At 33.9% G+C, this 18,388-nt stretch overlaps 2 protein-coding genes across 3 annotated transcripts; both read left to right on the top strand.

Moving 5' to 3' along the window:
- Window positions 1-577: 577 nt before the first annotated feature.
- LOC117329717 lies at window positions 578-7,236 on the top strand. Of its 2 annotated transcripts, none has more exons than XM_033887807.1 (3): window positions 578-611; window positions 3,490-4,395; window positions 4,643-7,236. In XM_033887807.1, the coding sequence occupies exons 2-3, from the start codon at window positions 3,508-3,510 to the stop codon at window positions 4,985-4,987; spliced, it is 1,233 nt and encodes a 410-aa protein (XP_033743698.1). In that variant the 5' UTR covers window positions 578-611; window positions 3,490-3,507; the 3' UTR covers window positions 4,988-7,236. The 2 variants fall into 2 exon arrangements, with proteins under 2 accessions (XP_033743698.1, XP_033743697.1); XM_033887806.1 differs by lacking the exon at window positions 578-611 and adding an exon at window positions 1,032-1,075.
- An 8,205-nt stretch (window positions 7,237-15,441) lies between these two features.
- On the top strand, window positions 15,442-17,742 carry LOC117330180. Its single transcript, XM_033888403.1, has 2 exons — window positions 15,442-16,347; window positions 16,563-17,742. The coding sequence occupies exons 1-2, from the start codon at window positions 15,442-15,444 to the stop codon at window positions 16,956-16,958; spliced, it is 1,302 nt and encodes a 433-aa protein (XP_033744294.1). The 3' UTR covers window positions 16,959-17,742.
- Window positions 17,743-18,388: the final 646 nt, after the last annotated feature.

Below are 18,388 nucleotides of genomic sequence, written 5' to 3'. Positions count from 1 at the left end.
AAATTTTAAAATTACTATTAGGCCTTATTTCCTTTACGTTACATATCTTATTTATATATCTATTACAATAGGAAGATATAGCGTCTACAGGGAAATGTTTAGAGCTCAGATTGCAATTTGAATAGCATTATCAATGCTACACTTTTATTAATTTATTTACTAGGGGCTGCGGTAGCCAAGTTGTTAAGGTGTCCCGACACTTTATCACAAGCTCTGCACCTCGAGTTGCGAGTTCGAAACTCACTTGGGGCAGTTGCCAGGTTCTGAACGTAGGTCGGTGTTTGTTCCCCGGGTAACCCGGCTTTCCTCCTCTTCCAAAACCAGGCATGACCTTAAATGACCTTGGCTGTTTTAAGGACGTTAAACAAAATAATACCAAACCAAGCCTGACAGAAAAGCAAAAGAAAAGGAGCATTTACAAATATTAAGTCTAAACACGCTGAAAGTTTGAGTCTGTCAACAGTGGAAGTCAGTACTTCACCATATTGGCAACCTGCCAAAGTATTTATAACATTGTTTCTTACACATGCGCACCGATGATACTGCATGTATATCTGTACTGTTTTATATGACATAACAGAAGAGTGTGTAGAAGTACTTGTTTAGTGAAAGTAAGTATACAGAATCTACTTGTCAACTGTTGATTTCGTTTTGATGTGAAATAACACGTTTTTATTTTGTAAAACTTGATAGATGATTAAATTAGTGGTAAAACAAGCATATTATGATTAAATTAGTGGTAAAACAAGCATATTAACATTGATATCGCCTGTAAATACCATTTATTGAATTATCAGTAGCTCTAGTTAATGTGTCATCTAGCTTTTCCAAGTAACTCATATTGCTATCTGGTCTATAGATACAGCTAATGAGAATTTATGGTTATTTGTTAAAACCTCTAACCAGAGTAATTCAACATTATCACTTTCTTTCCAAATCCATTTTCTTTTCATTACAACAGTATATTTATAATGGACTAAAACCCTAACACCCGGACCAGTTGTTATATCTTTCCTATTAGGAGCGACATTAAATGGTTGCTATTGACTGTCAATATCAGATATGAGGGATTAAGGTAAGATACAGTTATACAAACAATATAATTATTTTTAGCTCAGCTTCAATCAAGATTTAATTTCAAAGAGATGGTAGATTCGGATACACAAAGTTTGTATTCCGAATAGTCCATGATTACTCTCAATGTCATAAGACATTTCTAATATAGCTGTCAATTATGCACCCACCTACGCGGACACCGACAGAGACAGGGGCCGTCTCAAAATATTTTGTTATGTGGCTATACACGTGAATAATGTAAGATCCCGGGTTCAAGTCAAGTTATTCTGCTACAAATGTAGCTAGAAAATATTTGTATAACACACAAGGGCTTGACACGAATTTCATAAATACTATCAAAAATACATATTACAAATGTACGAATTCATTGTAATAATTGTGCATGTATATCTTATGTCAGAATCCCCAAAGAACGTCTAATACTCATATTTGTTTGTACAATATTGATTATATCTATAATACATGTATATGGATGACCATGGAATCAGAATTCGTGCCCAAGCCCCAATGCTAAAATAACCATAACTATTTTCTTCTCAAATTGTTTAAACATGGAAAGATCATATCCCGTGTCCCCTCTTCACCTTCCCGGGATGCTAATTCCATATAGGAAGCAATCGAAGAATCATCTCATTGTACGCTTAAATAAATTAAACAAAATAAAACAAATAATAATGAAATTAATGAAAATTAAAAAAATAAATAAAAACTGAATCAGTAATGTTGGCAGGTGGCCCCCAAAGCCTGTACGTGTCAGCGTAAGTGTAGGTGTCTGCGTAACTTTCCTCGATATTAGAAATGTTTAAGACAATACAATGTAGTATAATAAGTGAAACCAGAAAATAATGCATTTTCCTTAAATAACTACTTCTATGGATTAGTCGAAAGTTAGAGTAATAAAAGTTATGACATATTTCTGAACCAATAACTTAATGCTTAGAAAATTGCCTGCGGTCGAAAGTTACCGTAGTCCAGAAAACTTTATCGATGTAGAAAGAGGGGATATGGAGGGACTGGTCGATCATCCGGTTATTAAGAGATTCTTCTGACAGGATACAAAAACAACAGCTGAGCACACATGTGAGACAACAACATGACAGACAGAACAGAACGACTTTCATATACAAATGTATATGTATACACACACAAAATATAAACACATGTTACTTATAAACGGAAACGGAAATGACCCATCGATGTGCTTGAAACGCTTGAAAGTCTAATTAAGGACCTCGACATAAAGCATCCTACAATACTTGTATTAGGAATGTAAGAATCACGGCATAAGAAAAGCTTTGTTGAGTAGTGAAAAGTTTAAAAAAAAAAAAAAAAAAAAGGGAAAAAAAGAGTGTTCCTTTTTCTTCAGATATATTAGACCTAAAATAGTGGAAATATAAGACAAACTATTATTTGCAGTATATATATATGACTATGCTTTAACGTACACTACACTACAGGCCCCTGCGATCCATTAAGGTAGTCCTCATTTAGCTACACTAAGCGAAACATAGAAGTGCCGGCTAGTAAATTAGCTACGAGAGTACAGAAAAAGTGACGCGCTATTCTATATGAATTCAAACCAGACGACAAAAACGTTACAAATGGTGATTGACTTAGTCCCAGATGTTGTTTTCACTGTGTGGTTTTCACAGTTCTTTCAAGTTGCTTGATGATAAGCTCTGCTGGTAGACTTTGTTGTTACCATGTACACCACGCATGATTGAGTAGTGACACTGTTTAGGAATCAGCACATAGTTCTTTTAAAATATCTCATATCCAAAGTTGACTACATTGTTAAAATTAAGAAGTTTTGGCACTTTGTACGTATCTTATATATTAACATCTGAGCCAATATCATGGACCTTCTTAATATCTTCCGATGTGTCGTAGAAGAATAACATAGATGTATGATACGTCCTATTTTATTTTTTCAGTATATATTGTATCTATTACTTAATTCATATCTAAATGTACTATTCGCCTATGTGCCCAATATCTATATTGTCAAAAAAGAGGTAATGGCACTTCGTACCTTGCTTATACTTTAAAAGTATTATAAGCTACTAAATCCAATTCCTCTCACCTTTTCTTAATTTCCACTCTTTTGACTTATGGCATCAGAGATGAGTCAAAGAAGAGCAAAACAAATTTAATATACTCTATTTTTATTTTTCAGCAGATATTTGATTTATAACTAAATTCAAATCTAAATGTACTATTAACCTAAAAGCTGTTCCTAAGATCAACTACGCCATAATGATATGATGGCAGGAACATTCCACGATACATTGTTTTCATTAAGATTGGTTGAATGTAAACAAAAAGACCACACTTGCATTTACAATCATAAGCAATTATAACTATGCATATGAAATCATTAAAAAATAAAATAGTTAACGATTTTTGTTTCAGTAATTATACAACAGTAAAATGGCTGAGAGTATATCCAGCATACGAAAGGGAAAAACATCGCTCAACTCGTCCATTAGTTCATTTTCCTGTATTAGTGGTGATACCAGCAGTGATGTCTTTAGGAAGCAGATACCAAGCGTTAAAAAGAAGACAAAGAAAAAACGGCTTAAAACACTTCAAAAGCGTCACAGTCAAATCAGAACTGAAGAAAACACCGGAGAAAGAATGCAAAATGATTCTTCTATCTTCAAACGACTTAGCAATTTATTTAAAAAGACGAAACCAAAACAGTTCTCTCATTCAACACCAGGCGACAATGCCAATGCTATCATGAACAGAGACGGTTCGCGTGCTAGCAGAACTGACTTTGACGAAGACATTGCAAATGATGACATAAGAACAGTCTTCAGAGAGACAACTGGAGATGACAACTGTGATCTTCCAGGGCGAAATTTGATGGTAGCTAAACATTCAGATAGATCGGCCGATATAGACGCTACGGCTTATAACGTATCACCTCGAGTTATCAATGTTAAAAGTAACAGTCCGCTGGAAGAGGATATCAAAACACAACCTCGTGTAACATGTCATTTAGAGACAGAGGAATCTAGATCTGAACTGGAAGAAAAGTTGAAGGAAATATCAAGGAGGGAATTGGAACTTTCTCGGAAAGAAGATGAAATCTCAATGAGAGAAAAAGAGGTCTTAACTAGCCAGCACAACACTATTGAAACACTGAATGAAGTGGCTCAAATAATTGGCAATATTGCTCAAAATCCTCTATATGTAAACATGGCAGGATGCAGGGACATTCATATAGGAACTGGGAACGAGGATGTCAAGCAGAATTTGAAATACGTGTGCACTATACTGGATAGTCTGTGCGAAAAGTATGAAGATATCAAGGTGAGAAAAAAAATACACGATTGAGATATATGTAGAAAACATATGAAAATTAAAATCAGATTAAGAAAAATCAACAACTGCATTAAAATTGAATTGATCTTTAATTTTCAATCAAAATATCATTGCGTTATTAATACATAATTCATTATTTTAAATAAGGTTTTAACATTTCAAAGATTTAATTGAATTAAAAAAATCAGTTTCGCCATTTCTATTTCTGTTGATAATATTTGATCATTATTTGCAGAATACGACAGAAACAACTCTAGAAAGTGTAAAAACTATACAAAAGGAATCGACAGATCAGAGTGAACAGTTACATAACCTGGCTGATTTCTTAGAATCAAAACTAAAGCATCACACAGAAGCGGAGGAACCACATCAGATACCAACACCTTCCAACAATGTACAAGAGCAAGGACAAATCTGCAGCCAATGTTACGGAGCGTGTTGCAGACCGTCAAACAATATTTGGAAACCATCTAAAGTGCAGGATTTTATGGTCAGTTCACAAGTATACTTAGAACAAAATATGAAGCAACTACTGACAGATGTTCAATTAATCAAAAGGAATTTATTGCCTCAATCTTAAAAGGGGAGAAACGTTGCTTACTTAGACACGATTTATGACCTGCCTTTCTGACTTATCTGCTCAGATACACACGACTATCTGTATGTGATTTGAATTGTTTATTTCCCCAAAATCTTTTGAAATATACATGGGAAGTGTTTTCCCCTTTTGTATTTGAAATATTTCTATACATATTTCACAATAACAATTATTCGAAAGTTTCTACTTTCAATTCAGCCAACGATGTATACTTAGATGCTATTTATGACCTGCTGTTCCCATTCATCTGCTCAGATTTTGCTTACAGTGAGCGATTGCTTGTTCCAGAGCAAAATCATCGCCGATAGAAAAAATCTCTATAATCATAGGAACGGAAGAGTCGGTCGATATGCGGGATGAGAATCGAAAATGAAAAGCGTTTTCGACTTCGAGCACTAGTCACATTCGAGAATTGGGCAATTTACCTAATCTCGGCCTTACAAATATCTAAGTCCGTGCTCGTAAAGTATCATTCAGGGTATAATTTAGCGATTTTCAATAAAATAGAAACAATATGTTCTTAATTTAATCATAATCATATCCTATCATTATTAACAAGAATAGTTGTTTGTGCTTTTTGAATAACAAATATACCTGTATATATGTCACACGAGTATTTTAGTATGAATATGTGGGTATTTCTTGTAATTATGCACAAACAATGTTTTTTTCAAATGAAACACAGTTTATTGAACATGAACACAGACACGGAGACAGTGACCTGAAATAAAAAGAACAATACCTAGAATACATATGGACACGTGTAAACGATTCCGACAATTACATTATTTAATACTGAACGCATTAAATATTCACTTAGGTATATTTTATATGTTTATATTATATTATATTTTATTTCATAGTTACCCTTTTACAATTAACAATTATAATACATTATCTTTACACTAGCTTTGACCCTATGGAGCCCGACCACGTGTATGTCATATGTTAAATATTTTAACATATTACGGGCAAGATATCAAATATTAGTTAAATGCATTTTATCTATATCTAATAGCTAAAACATATTAAATAATGTATTTATATTATTTTAAGTTAAATAAACTTACCTTGAAGCACTGTGGCCGTAAAGCACACAGGCTTATACTGGACGTGTGTATGGTGCAGGGTCTATAGGCGTTGTGGCTGCACTCACCTGGGCAAGGCCCCGGTAAGGTTTTCCACGTGCACGGATATAGGGTAATGCAGGGTCAAAGTGACACACTCAACCAATTCCTTGCGCTCACCTCTCACCATAACAACTATATACACAGGTATATAGGACATTATATGACACAGGGACTTGTACAAACATTATACATGATACATAGCGCAAGTATCTATATACACCTTACATTTACAGGCGTTGGTCAGACTATTATTAAAGTTTGACCACCGTGACATATATGGTACTGTTTTCAGGTTTAATTATTTCTGCATTTTCTTCTTGACTTGTCAGATAAGCTTAGAAAGGGAAACGGCTTTTATAGTTCATAGTTTCAAAACTGGAACAGTATTTTCGTATTTTAAAAGACAGCATACCAAACGGAACATAAAATCATAAAAAGATAATTTGAAATATTACCAGAAAAAAATGTATTTTTTGTAATCATATCATTAATAGAAAAGTGATATTTTAAACATTTGTTATGTATGTGTAGCCCTGGTAAATACTAGACGTAATATAGCGCTCTGCTAGAGAGATCTCCTCTTTAGGTCGATCGGTAGCTCTATACAAAAACGATATCAGCTTTATATACACGAGTTGACCTAACAGAGATAACAGGGTTGCTATGACATGTGTTACCGTGTCGCATTGCCTTATTGTATTTACGTCAAGATAGACAGGTAGGCTTACATGTCCTGTTTTATAAATCTTTGAGAACAAATAAATTCAAACTGAAATCAAAACAAGTTAAATGGGTTATGGTTATTTTTAAAGTCAAGTGCGTTCGTTATTAATATTTTTAAAAAAAATGTTGGCAAACTTGATCGTCATGTTTGAGATGATGGTATGTCATTCACAATTTTTCTTGATAAGTGTTTATCAACTGGACACGTGTGAGTAAACATATTGTGATAAAAGTCACACACGGACGTCTGTGTGTTGTAACACATCTTTTAAATAGTATGTGTGTATTAGTGGGGATTATCAGTCGTTTTATTTACTTTTGTAAATCGACATAAATATGACCTTAATTGCTTTCGGATTAAATTTTTTGTTTTGCTTTTTTGTTTCTTTGTGTTTTTGTTTTTTTTTTTTGTTTTTTTGTTTTTTGTTGTTTTTTTTGTTGTTGTTTTTTTTTGGGGGGGGGGGTGCTGGGGTGGGGGTGGGGGGGGGGGGACGGACGTGACATGAATCATGTGACAAGGAGTACTCGGAAACGTTTTGTTAATTACATTCATAGTTTAGTTTAGGAACACGATTGTTGGATGTAGGTTCAGGTGATACCAATATTATTGTCTCAGTAATACATGGATTTGGTTTAACAGTGTGAAATCATCCACTATATGTACCGTTACTATTTGTAGTACATACCGTTTGCAATTATTTCGGTGGATGATTGAATTATTTTTATTGCGTGTATTTGAGGTTTAGGGTGTGTCATAGTGTCTAGGGTTATGGTAGTTTCTGAGGATTATTGAAGTATTTGTGGGTTATGGTATTTTCGCGGGGTTATGGTAGTATATTGTGATTATAGTAGTTTCAGGGGTTTACTGTGGTTTGTATGGGCTATGGTAGTATATTGGGGTTATTGTAGTTTGTGTGGGCTATAACAGTTTCTGAATGTTATGGTGGTATATTGGGTTATGCTAGTTTCTGTGGGCTATGGTAATATATTGGGGTTATGGTATTTTCTGAGAGTGGTGTAATGTCTTATTATAGAAAATATTCAAATGGAAATTTCCTTTCATTTGCTTTGAATGTTTGACTGCAGTCTTTTTCTTACCTCTCCCTTTATATATATAGAGGTTACACAACGAGTGGTTGTTGGATATCGAATTTATTTCACAGGAGTAAGTTATTTTTTAAAAGTTACAAAAGACACGAGCTTTAGCGAGTGTTTTTTGCAACTTTAAAAAAATAACTTACAAGTGTGAAATAAATTCCATATATCCAACAATCACGATTCGTGTGACCTGTTTCTACCACAATAATATCGGCTTGAATCAAAGGGAAACGTGGCCAAGTATAACTTCGCGTATGCAAATAAAGTGTACTGGTGACGCCCGAGACCCGGTGATGTGACGTCATTCGATTATTGATGACGTCAATAACAATTGCAGCTTGGGTCAAATTTCACCGTGTTAGCCAATCAAAATGCGTACAGAGTTTATACCACGTGTGGTATGAACAGATTGTTAATCAACAGCTGTAATGATTAACTGATGGTCTGAGAGTTGAATAACACAGGGTATTGTGGTAGAAATAGAGGTTACACAACGAGTGGTTGTTGGATATGGAATTTATTTCACACGAGTAAGTTATTTTTTAAAAGTTACAAAAGACACGAGCTTTAGCGAGTGTTTTTTGCAAGTTTTAAAAAATAACTTACGAGTGTGAAATAAATTCCATATCCAACAATTTCGAGTCGTGTGACCTGTTTCTACCACAATAATATCGGCTTGAATCAAAAGGAAACGTGGCCAAGTATAATTTCGCGTATGCAAATAAAGTGTACCGGTGACGTCCGGGACCCGGTGATGTGACGTCATTCGATTATTGATGACGTCAATAACAATTGCAGCTTGGGTCAAAGTTCACCTTGTTACCCAATCAAAATGTGTACAGAGTTTATACCACGTGTGGTATAAACAGATGGTTAATTAACGGCTGTAATGATTAACTGATGGTCTGAGAGTTGAATAACACAGGGTATTGCGGTAGAAAAATGTTTAACTGGGGAAAAAATAGGACAGACTAATGAAACTTTTATTCTACTTGGTAGTCATGTTATTGTTAAAGTATTTTGGATTCTGACACCATTTCCGTTCAGTCCGTGTTTAGTATATACTGGACATACTGACCCAGACGTTGGGCCAAAATCCAAGTACACCAGCATGACAAATGGGGACTCTCAAATAGAACAATATATCTACATTGTAAATAAAGGGATTAAATAAAATTACGTCTAAAATAAAATGCTAACAACTGTTATACGTTCTTTAAAAGACAAGCGTTGTTTACACGTATAGATTAGTGGTAAACACAGGTTAGTGGGTTAGTAAGACAGGTCGTGACGAACTGCACTATTGTGTGATAACAAAATAGACAGGTAGGCATATATGTTCTGTTTCACGATTAAATTGATATTTTTAAAGTTTTTAGATAACAAAACAATGATTGTCATATTTTTGATTATCAAATGTCATTCATAATTTTGCCAGACCAGCCTTTATTCTTTATCAACAAGACATAGTCGAGTAAACAAGATGTATAATGGGTCACACACGTGTGTTATAACATGAGTTTTTAATGTACATGTATATGAGTTTTAGTGAGGTGAGTATTTTTTTTATCAATTCATATACATGCATTGTCAATATGACAGCTTGGATTAACCATGGCCATGGTAAAGTGAAGCGTCGCGCCCCACCCTAAATTTCCTCACCCTTGACATTTTTTTAAAGTTATTGTATTTAGAGGAATGAAAATCTTTTAAAAAAATGTTGAAAAAAGTAAATTTAACAGAAAATAGTAAAATACATGTACTTCACTTTACCATGCCCACTCACATGTAAAGTGAAATGCCCAACCCCGCCCCACCCCACCCTTGAATTACTCACCAGATCTTTTTCATGGTGTTATTGTGTTAAGAGAAAATGAAACAGAGACGTATATAACTATCTGATATATCTGATTAGGTAATTTGTTGTGCTAGTCTCTATTTATTATAAGTAACTAGAACATTGCGCCCCACTATGTGTCTGACCATTTAGAGTATATGTAATAATCATATTACCGATATAAAATTAAGCTAATAGTTATATTTCATGAACAATTTTTGCTAATATTTCATTGATGTGAACATTAACTGGGCCAATTATGACATTACTTAATCGTCATACTTTGGATTTGCAAGCTAAATATCTGAAACATTTTAAACTCGATGACTGATTCAAAGCCGTTATCATTGAGCATACAAATGGACATACAATTTTAACCTATATAAACGTTTAACAAGGCGAACTTCAGAGGATGCTCCAAAAACACATACCAAATATGAAGAAAATATATGTGAAAATATTTTTAATTATGTCAAGGTATTTCAATGGAGAAATGTCTGGAATGGCTCTAATCCAACTTCTTTCGTATTGGAACAGCTGTGATTTGGGAAAACCAGCCAACTGCTCTGTAGGAAGTCCAACGTATTGTTCATGGGGATTAGAAGATCTATGTTGAAGTAAAAAACAAAACAACCTCCTATGATTTGTTTTATGTTTCGACCAGATTCCAAGCAACTGTGCTTCATAATGTCATACCAAAATGTTAACTATTTTTTAAGATATTCACAATTGACTTGATCTTGACCAAAAAGACCTTAGGCTCATGATATGCACCACCCAGACATCTCAGTCAAACTTATGGGACGGAAGTAGATCGCAATGTCTGTACTAAAGAGAACAAACCTTCACCACTAAAGTAAATTTTGATTTATTTTGTTTAACGTCCTACTAACAACTAAGGTCATTTAAGGACGTGCCAAGTTTGGAGGTGGAGGAAAGCCACCGGCCTACAGTCAGTACATGGCAACTGCCCCACGAAGGTTTCGAGCTCGCAACCCAGAGATGGAGAGCTAGTGATAAAGAGTCGGGACACCTTAACCACTCGGCCACCGCGGCCCCTAATAACGTAAATAAAATGAAAATGAAAATTAAGCTCTGAAAGGATAAGCATTCTCAACTTCAAAAGAGAAGCAACAGACCATAACTTTCTTAGTTCTATGCCAAGGAAAAACAGAAAATCATTCCCGAGGGTCAAAGTACTACTTGGAAGAACTTTAAACAAAATACCACAATATGATTTGTTTTCCGATAATTGTCTGGCATTAACACATTCAAAATGAATTAAATGAACTTATCTCCATATATGAAAAATTATTACAAATAAAGAAAAATCGATCAGCCACAAAGCACTTGTGCACTGTAAGTGGTGACAAAAAAACCAGATTGACATCATCTGGTCAAAATCCATTCTCAACTAGAAAAGCGAAACTTAAATGTGCACTGTTATCAATTCCGTGTCTTGCATCAGTATATGTCATAAAATAAGATAATTATCATTACTGGTTTTATTATTTTGTATTTACATATTCAATAAACCGAATCACATGTAACATAAACTTTATTCGATTATGGAGTTAAGTACATAAACAATTATATGTAAACTCAACTACAAGAAATACCAAACAAACACAAAAAAAACTAGAAAATGTTTAAAGGTGCCCTTTTAACAGGATGGACATCTTGTTTAATATATTTTTTTTATCGAATAGTGTTTGCTATTGTGTTGAATACGCTATAACAGTTTGTTTACTCTCACCATGACAGCAGACTTAAACATTTTGACAGATGTGTGTGTTAGGTTTGTCAGAATGTCTAAGTCTGGTGTAGGGGCCAAAGGAATAAGGGTTAGCACATTAGTTACGTGTAGTGTGTATATTGTTTAATATTTCATAATAACTCATGTTAATTACATTATGTTTATAATAAGACAAGACAAAATAATAGATTTCTCAAGATAAACTGCTCTATGGCTCAAGGGAAATAAGTGTTGAACTCTGTAAGGTAACCTTATATATCACATCTTATACTTCCTTCTGCAACTGTAGATTATGTTTAATGCAAAAATGTCTGATTTTCTTTATGATTTTGAAGATCTTTATTTGAAAACTTTTTGACTAGAAATACCTCTTATTAAGAAAGTAGTTAGTAGTTATTATCGTACAGTAAAATCAAAATATTTCTCCAGTAACTCATTTGGAATTAACCAGAGACATGCACACATCTTTCCATTAGATTTTCAATCGGCAAATGTCGGCAGATATATATATATATATATAGCATGCTTTGATACACGTAAGAAAATATTCCAGGAAGCTACATACATGTAGTAACACGTGGCACACCAGCTAAAATCACGGACCCTAAAGGTAGCTTATACAACTCGTAAAACACAATGCATATGTACGTAACACTGCAAAGATACCTGTTCACCACCCACAATTGAAACAATGTAAACATTTTTAAATGATTGAACATTGCACTTAGCTCTCGGATCTACTATTTTCGAGTTATAAAAACCGGAAGTGTCGTTACACCGATTAAGGGGCAGGTGACTCTAAAAATCCAACATGGCGACTTCACGTTAATAGGTCTATAGGAATATTGACTTAGGTAAGTATGCAAAAACTCCATGAACTATTTTCTTGCAATCTGTTGATTTCACATAATAACACGTTTTCATTTTGTAAAATTGGTTATTTTTCCATCATATATTCAATGTTGGAATTAAACAATGAGACTAATTTAAATGGAAGGGAAAAAAGAACGAAAAGATTTAGACTTGTGTTATACCGAAGGAATTATTCTTCTACATCACTGCTTTCTACAGCTATGTTCGCCATATCAGCGTTGTACATTTCAAAGTATCCTTTATAAACATCCCAGATGGCACACAAGTATGAAAATCTATTTTTGGTATCTGTATCTAAATTTGGAATGTGGTATTCCAATCCAAAAATATAGAGATCGGAATCCGGAAGGTATTTGCAGTGCAGTACAAAGGAACTCAGTCAGTGCCTTTGTTTTGATGAGTTTCAAAACCTGCTCGACCGTGCCGATACGTAATATCTTTATTAAGAAAATCGTGATTAAAATAGGCACACGCAGTCTAGAGTTGGCTTCTTTCTGTTTAAAAACAAAAAATACATGTATCGAAAAAAAAATCCAAAGACACTTGTATCACTTTTCTGATTTACAAGCAAGTATATTTGTCAAACTAAAATCAAATTAATGTACTACATGTATAATTAATTATATATAAATAAACAAAGAGATATGCAAACAAATGTTTGATGTAAATACATGAAATCCCCGTGGTATTTCATAGCAGCCACGGAAATACCTTGTAATCCCGGACACCATGAACATTTAATTGCATAACTAGCACATGTACATATATATCAGATTTTATTACATTTTTACCAGTGAAATATCAAAAAATATTCATTCTATAAACCTATTTGCTGATTTGACCAATCAAATTAATGATTAGAAAATACCAAAATAATTGACCAATTAGAAAGCCCGACATATATGTCAGCACCTGGACAGGGGGAACTACTTTTTTTAGGGAACTGTAGGCCTAGTTAGCATACGGGGTAGGTTTTCCTTTGAAGAAAAATGTAATGAACAGAATATCTAACAGTGTCGTCAGTAATACAAAATATATTTCACTCGTGTCGCTAATATTTTGATATTTTTCACTCGTGCTGCGTACTCGTGAAAAATATCAAAATATTAGCCCCACTCGTGAAATATATTTCGCATTACTGAAGACACTGATAGCTATCCTCTATACCTTTAGAAACCGGAGTCCTTATTAGTCTATTTATAGTGTTTGTGATATAAAGTACACATCATACAAAGACAAGTGCTAAAGATATACCACTAAAAGAAATGTAAATAGGATACTAGGAAAAGAACAAGTGGTCTACAGCGAAACGGTTAAGACTGCCTTTTCAACTGTGTGTGGTTTGTTCAACCCTTTGAATTTGTTGAATTTGCATCACTGCTGATGGACCTTTAGCCTCTGAAATTTGTTTTCAACTGTGTGGTTAGTACAGTCTGAAGTTGCTGAATGCTAATTTCAACTGAATGACTTAAAAAATGTAAACTTTATCTATTTTACAACAATTGAGAAACAAGTTATATTAACTTATATCAATCCCGCTTGTTGGACCGGATGGAAGTGCGCGAGGGGTCTTACTGTGGGAGGAAACCAGAGTACCCGGGGTAAACCCACCGATGGACTTAGTCCCAAATGTTTATTTTCTGCTTTGTTATGAGTACATGTACAGTCATTTGAAATTGCTGGATGCTAGTTTCTGTTGATTTACTTAGTCCAATATATTTATTTTCAATTGCGTGGTTAGCATAGCCATTTGAAGTTGCTGGATGCTTATTTCTGCTGATTGACTAAGTCCCATATATTTATTTTCAATTGCGTGGTTAGCATAGCCATTTGAAGTTGCTGGATGCTAATTTCTGCTGATGGACTAAGTCCCAGATATTTATTTTCAATTGTGTGGTTAGCAGAGCCATTTGAAGTTGCTAGATGCTAATTTCTGCTGATTGATTTAGTCCCATATATTTATTTTCAATTGCGTGGTTAGCACAGCCATTTGAAGTTGCTGGATGCTAATTTCTGCTGATTGACTTAGTTCCATATATTTATTTTCAATTGTGTGGTTAGCAGAGCCATTTTAAGTTGCTAGATGCTAATTTCTGCTGATTGATTTAGTCCTATATATTTATTTTCAATTGTGTGGTTAGCACAGCCATTTGAAGTTGCTGGATGCTAATTTCTGCTGATGGACTAAGTCCCAGATATTTATTTTCAATTGTGTGGTTAGCAGAGCCATTTGAAGTTGCTAGATGCTAATTTCTGCTGATTGATTTAGTCCCATATATTTATTTTCAATTGCGTGGTTAGCACAGGAATTTTAAGTTGCTAGATGCTAATTTCTGCTGATTGACTAAGTCCCAGATATTTATTTTCAATTGTGTGGTTAGCATAGCCATTTGAAGTTGCTGGATGCTAATTTCTGCTGATTGACTTAGTCCCATATATTTATTTTCAATTGTGTGGTTAGCACAGCCATTTGAAGTTGCTAGATGCTAATTTCTGCTGATGGACTAAGTCCTAGATGTTTGTTGCACACCACGCCTGATTGAGCAGGGACACTAGTTAAGAATCTGTACATAGTTCTGATAAAATCTAAAATATCCAAATTGATAAAAAAAGAGGTTACGGCACTTCATTCTTAAGCAATATTTGATTTTTTTTTTATTTGTAACCAAATTAGTTTTGGCCTTTTATACTTTTGACTTCTTGCATCGCTGACGAATCTTAGAAGAGCAACAATATATGATTAATTCTAATTTACCTTTATAGCAAATTTTAAATTTAGTACTAAATCAAAATCTAAATATATGTCGTTTCAGATATTATTCACGTCATAATGCTATAATATTTGTTTCACCAGGATAATTCCACGTTAGAATATTTTAATTAATTTTGGTTGCATGTTAACAGAAATTCCACTGAAAAATGAACTCAGAAGTAATTATAGGCAATGAAAATTATGCATAGAGAAACAATGAAAATTAAATAGTTCACGATCTTTGTTTCATTAATAGCACACAAGGAAATGGCTGATAGCAAACCCAGCATTCATCAGCTGAAAGTATCGATCAACTCATCCGCAAGTCTCACTTCTACAAAACGTTCAAGTTCTTTTTCCTGTGTTAGTGGTGATGACGTCAGTGATGACTATAGGGAGAGCATACCAAGGGATAAAAAGAAAACGAAGAAAAAACCGTTTAAACTATTTGAAAAGCGTCGCAGTGAAATAAGAGATGCAGACAGCACTGTAGAACAAAAACAAAATAATAATATCACTTTTAAACAGCGACTTACAAATTTATTCAGAAAGAAGGATTCAAAACAGTACAAGTTTTCTCATTCAAAATCAGGCGACGATGGCAATGCTTTCATGGACATAGACGGTTCCTGTACTGACATTTCTGACTTTGAAAACCGAACAAAAAATGACAATACAGCAGTCTTTCCAGAAACAACTGAAGATTTTGCCAGGCGACATTTAATGATGGATAAAAATTCAGATAGATCGGCCGAGAAAGAGGTTGTGGACGATAAGCTATCACCTCGAGTTATCCACGTCAAAAGCAACAGTCCGGTGGAGGAGTGTATCGAAACGCAACATCGTGAAGAATGTCAGTTAGAGACCGAGGAGCATAAATCTAAACTAGAGGAGAGATTGCAGGAAATATCTAGGAGGGAAGAAGAACTTTCTCGAAAAGAAGATGAAATCTCAAGGAGAGAAAAGGAGGTTTTAACAAGCCAACAGAACACTATTGAAACACTGAATGAAGTGGCTAGAATAATTGGCAATATTGCACAAAATCCTCGATATGTAAACATATCGCAGTGCAAAAGTATTAAGATAGGAACTGGAGACGAGGATGTCAAACAGAATTTGGAATCCGTGTGCAATATACTGGATAGTCTGTGTGAAAAGTATGAAGATATCAAGGTGAGAAAACAATAAACGAATAAAATATTGTAAAAAATATAAAATTATTATACTTTAATTGAATAAATTTATAATTTTCACTTAAAATATTATTATGTTACTAATAAATAATTCATTATTTTTGAAAAGTTTATAACATTTCGAACATTTGATTGAATTATAAAATCAGTATCGTTATTTCTATTTCTGTTCATAATATTAATCTTCATTTGCAGAATACCACAGAAAAAACTCTAGAGAGCGTTAAAGATCTGCAAAAGGAATCGACTGATCATAGAGAACAGTTACATAACCTGGAAGATTTCTTAGAATCAAAACTAAGGCATCACACAGTAGCAGAGGGACTACATCAGATACCAACACCTTCCAACAATGTACAAGAGCAAGGGCAAATATGTAACACGTATCTCTCAGCACCTTCAAAACCATCTAACAATATCTGGGGACCATCCAATGTTCATGACTTTGTTGTCAGTTCACAAGTGGCATTGGGTAAGGATATGAAACAAGTATTGACAGATGTTCAGTTACTAACCAAACTTTTGTCTCAATCTGAAACATTAAACTGTAATGTGGCAATCAAAACACGACAAAGACATACACAAGTGTGAGAATTACTGGAATTCGATTTGATAGAAATGAAATTTTCACCAGAGCTGAAGAAAGCACAATAATGGCAGACCAGGTGTGAACTGGGGGATTTATTTGAATACAAGAATTATTTGATTACCAGATTACTACAATAAATTGAAAATGTATAGCTAAATTATGTGATTGACGCTAAATATCAATTTCATTCTAATACACATTAAATTGCTTATCAAATGTTCGGAATGGAATGTTGAATATAAACTGTATTCATTTTCAACTGTAAAACAAGTATTATCAGCTTATATAAATCACACTTGTTGACCCGGATGGTGTGCAAGGTGTCTTACTGTGGGAGGAAACAGGCGTACTGGGTCCCCCATACCTTTTCCCGTTCGACCCTGGAATCTAGCTCCGGTCGCCCAAGGGTGTGTAACCACTTATTGTCCAATCACCAATATAAGGACACTGTATTATACATTAACCATTGATAAGATGCATACTAGCATCTACCCAGTACTCGTCATTACATAAGGTTAAAGGGAAGTCACTCTTACACATTTATGAAGAATTTCTATTTAATGTGATAATAACTACATATATCTATAACCAGAATATTTTACACGTTATATATCTTTATGTTTGGGAACTGATGAAGCTTTTAATCTTAAGTATAGAAATTTGTGTATCGCCATCTTATGAAATACTAACTGACTGCGGTGGGGTCGAAAAGCAGCATTATCTGTAATAAAATATTTTTAACCACACAAAACAGTTCGTTGTTCATGGTATGATATAAAAAACACACACAAAAAAACAGACGCACACAAAAGATATTTTTCAAACAAATGTTTTATTCACACGTCAAAACTTAACCTATTAGTATTCCATACAACAGCATTCTCAAACTATCGTTATCTTCCCTTGAATGTTTTGGATAAAATTGACATTAAGCGGAATTTAAAAATATTGTTAACCCGACTCCTGAGTCTTTCATAGTTGTTCTTTAACGAATTCCGGAAATGTGAAGACTTGTTTTCAAATTTATTATTGTAAGCTAAACTTCAAAAATATATACAATATACAACAAAGTTCTTATCAAATATCTCTAATGAACCAATTCCCGTCAAATGTATTTCAGAATGAATGATATCGTGTTGAGATTGATAGAGGTGAGTTATAATCTTTCACTGGCTGTGTACTATACACATATCGTGTACACAACAAACATATGACAGATTTCATATGCTGGCAATAATTCATTGACGTCAGGGCAAAATACAACACATCAAGTTGCATCATAATAATATTACAATATTTTTAATATAAAAATAATGAATGACTCTGATATATCTTCTTGATATCTTTGGTTAGTTTACCCTAAATGTTTCATTTTTTACACTAAGTGCTAAGGACTGAACAGAATGTAAAGTAGTAAATTATTTTTTCTAAC

The sequence above is a fragment of the Pecten maximus genome, chromosome 6 (assembly GCF_902652985.1).
Source record: "Pecten maximus chromosome 6, xPecMax1.1, whole genome shotgun sequence".
NCBI classification, from domain to species: domain Eukaryota; kingdom Metazoa; phylum Mollusca; class Bivalvia; order Pectinida; family Pectinidae; genus Pecten; species Pecten maximus.
Note: the sequence above shows the minus strand (reverse complement) of the source record. Positions and strands in the feature narration are given on the sequence as shown.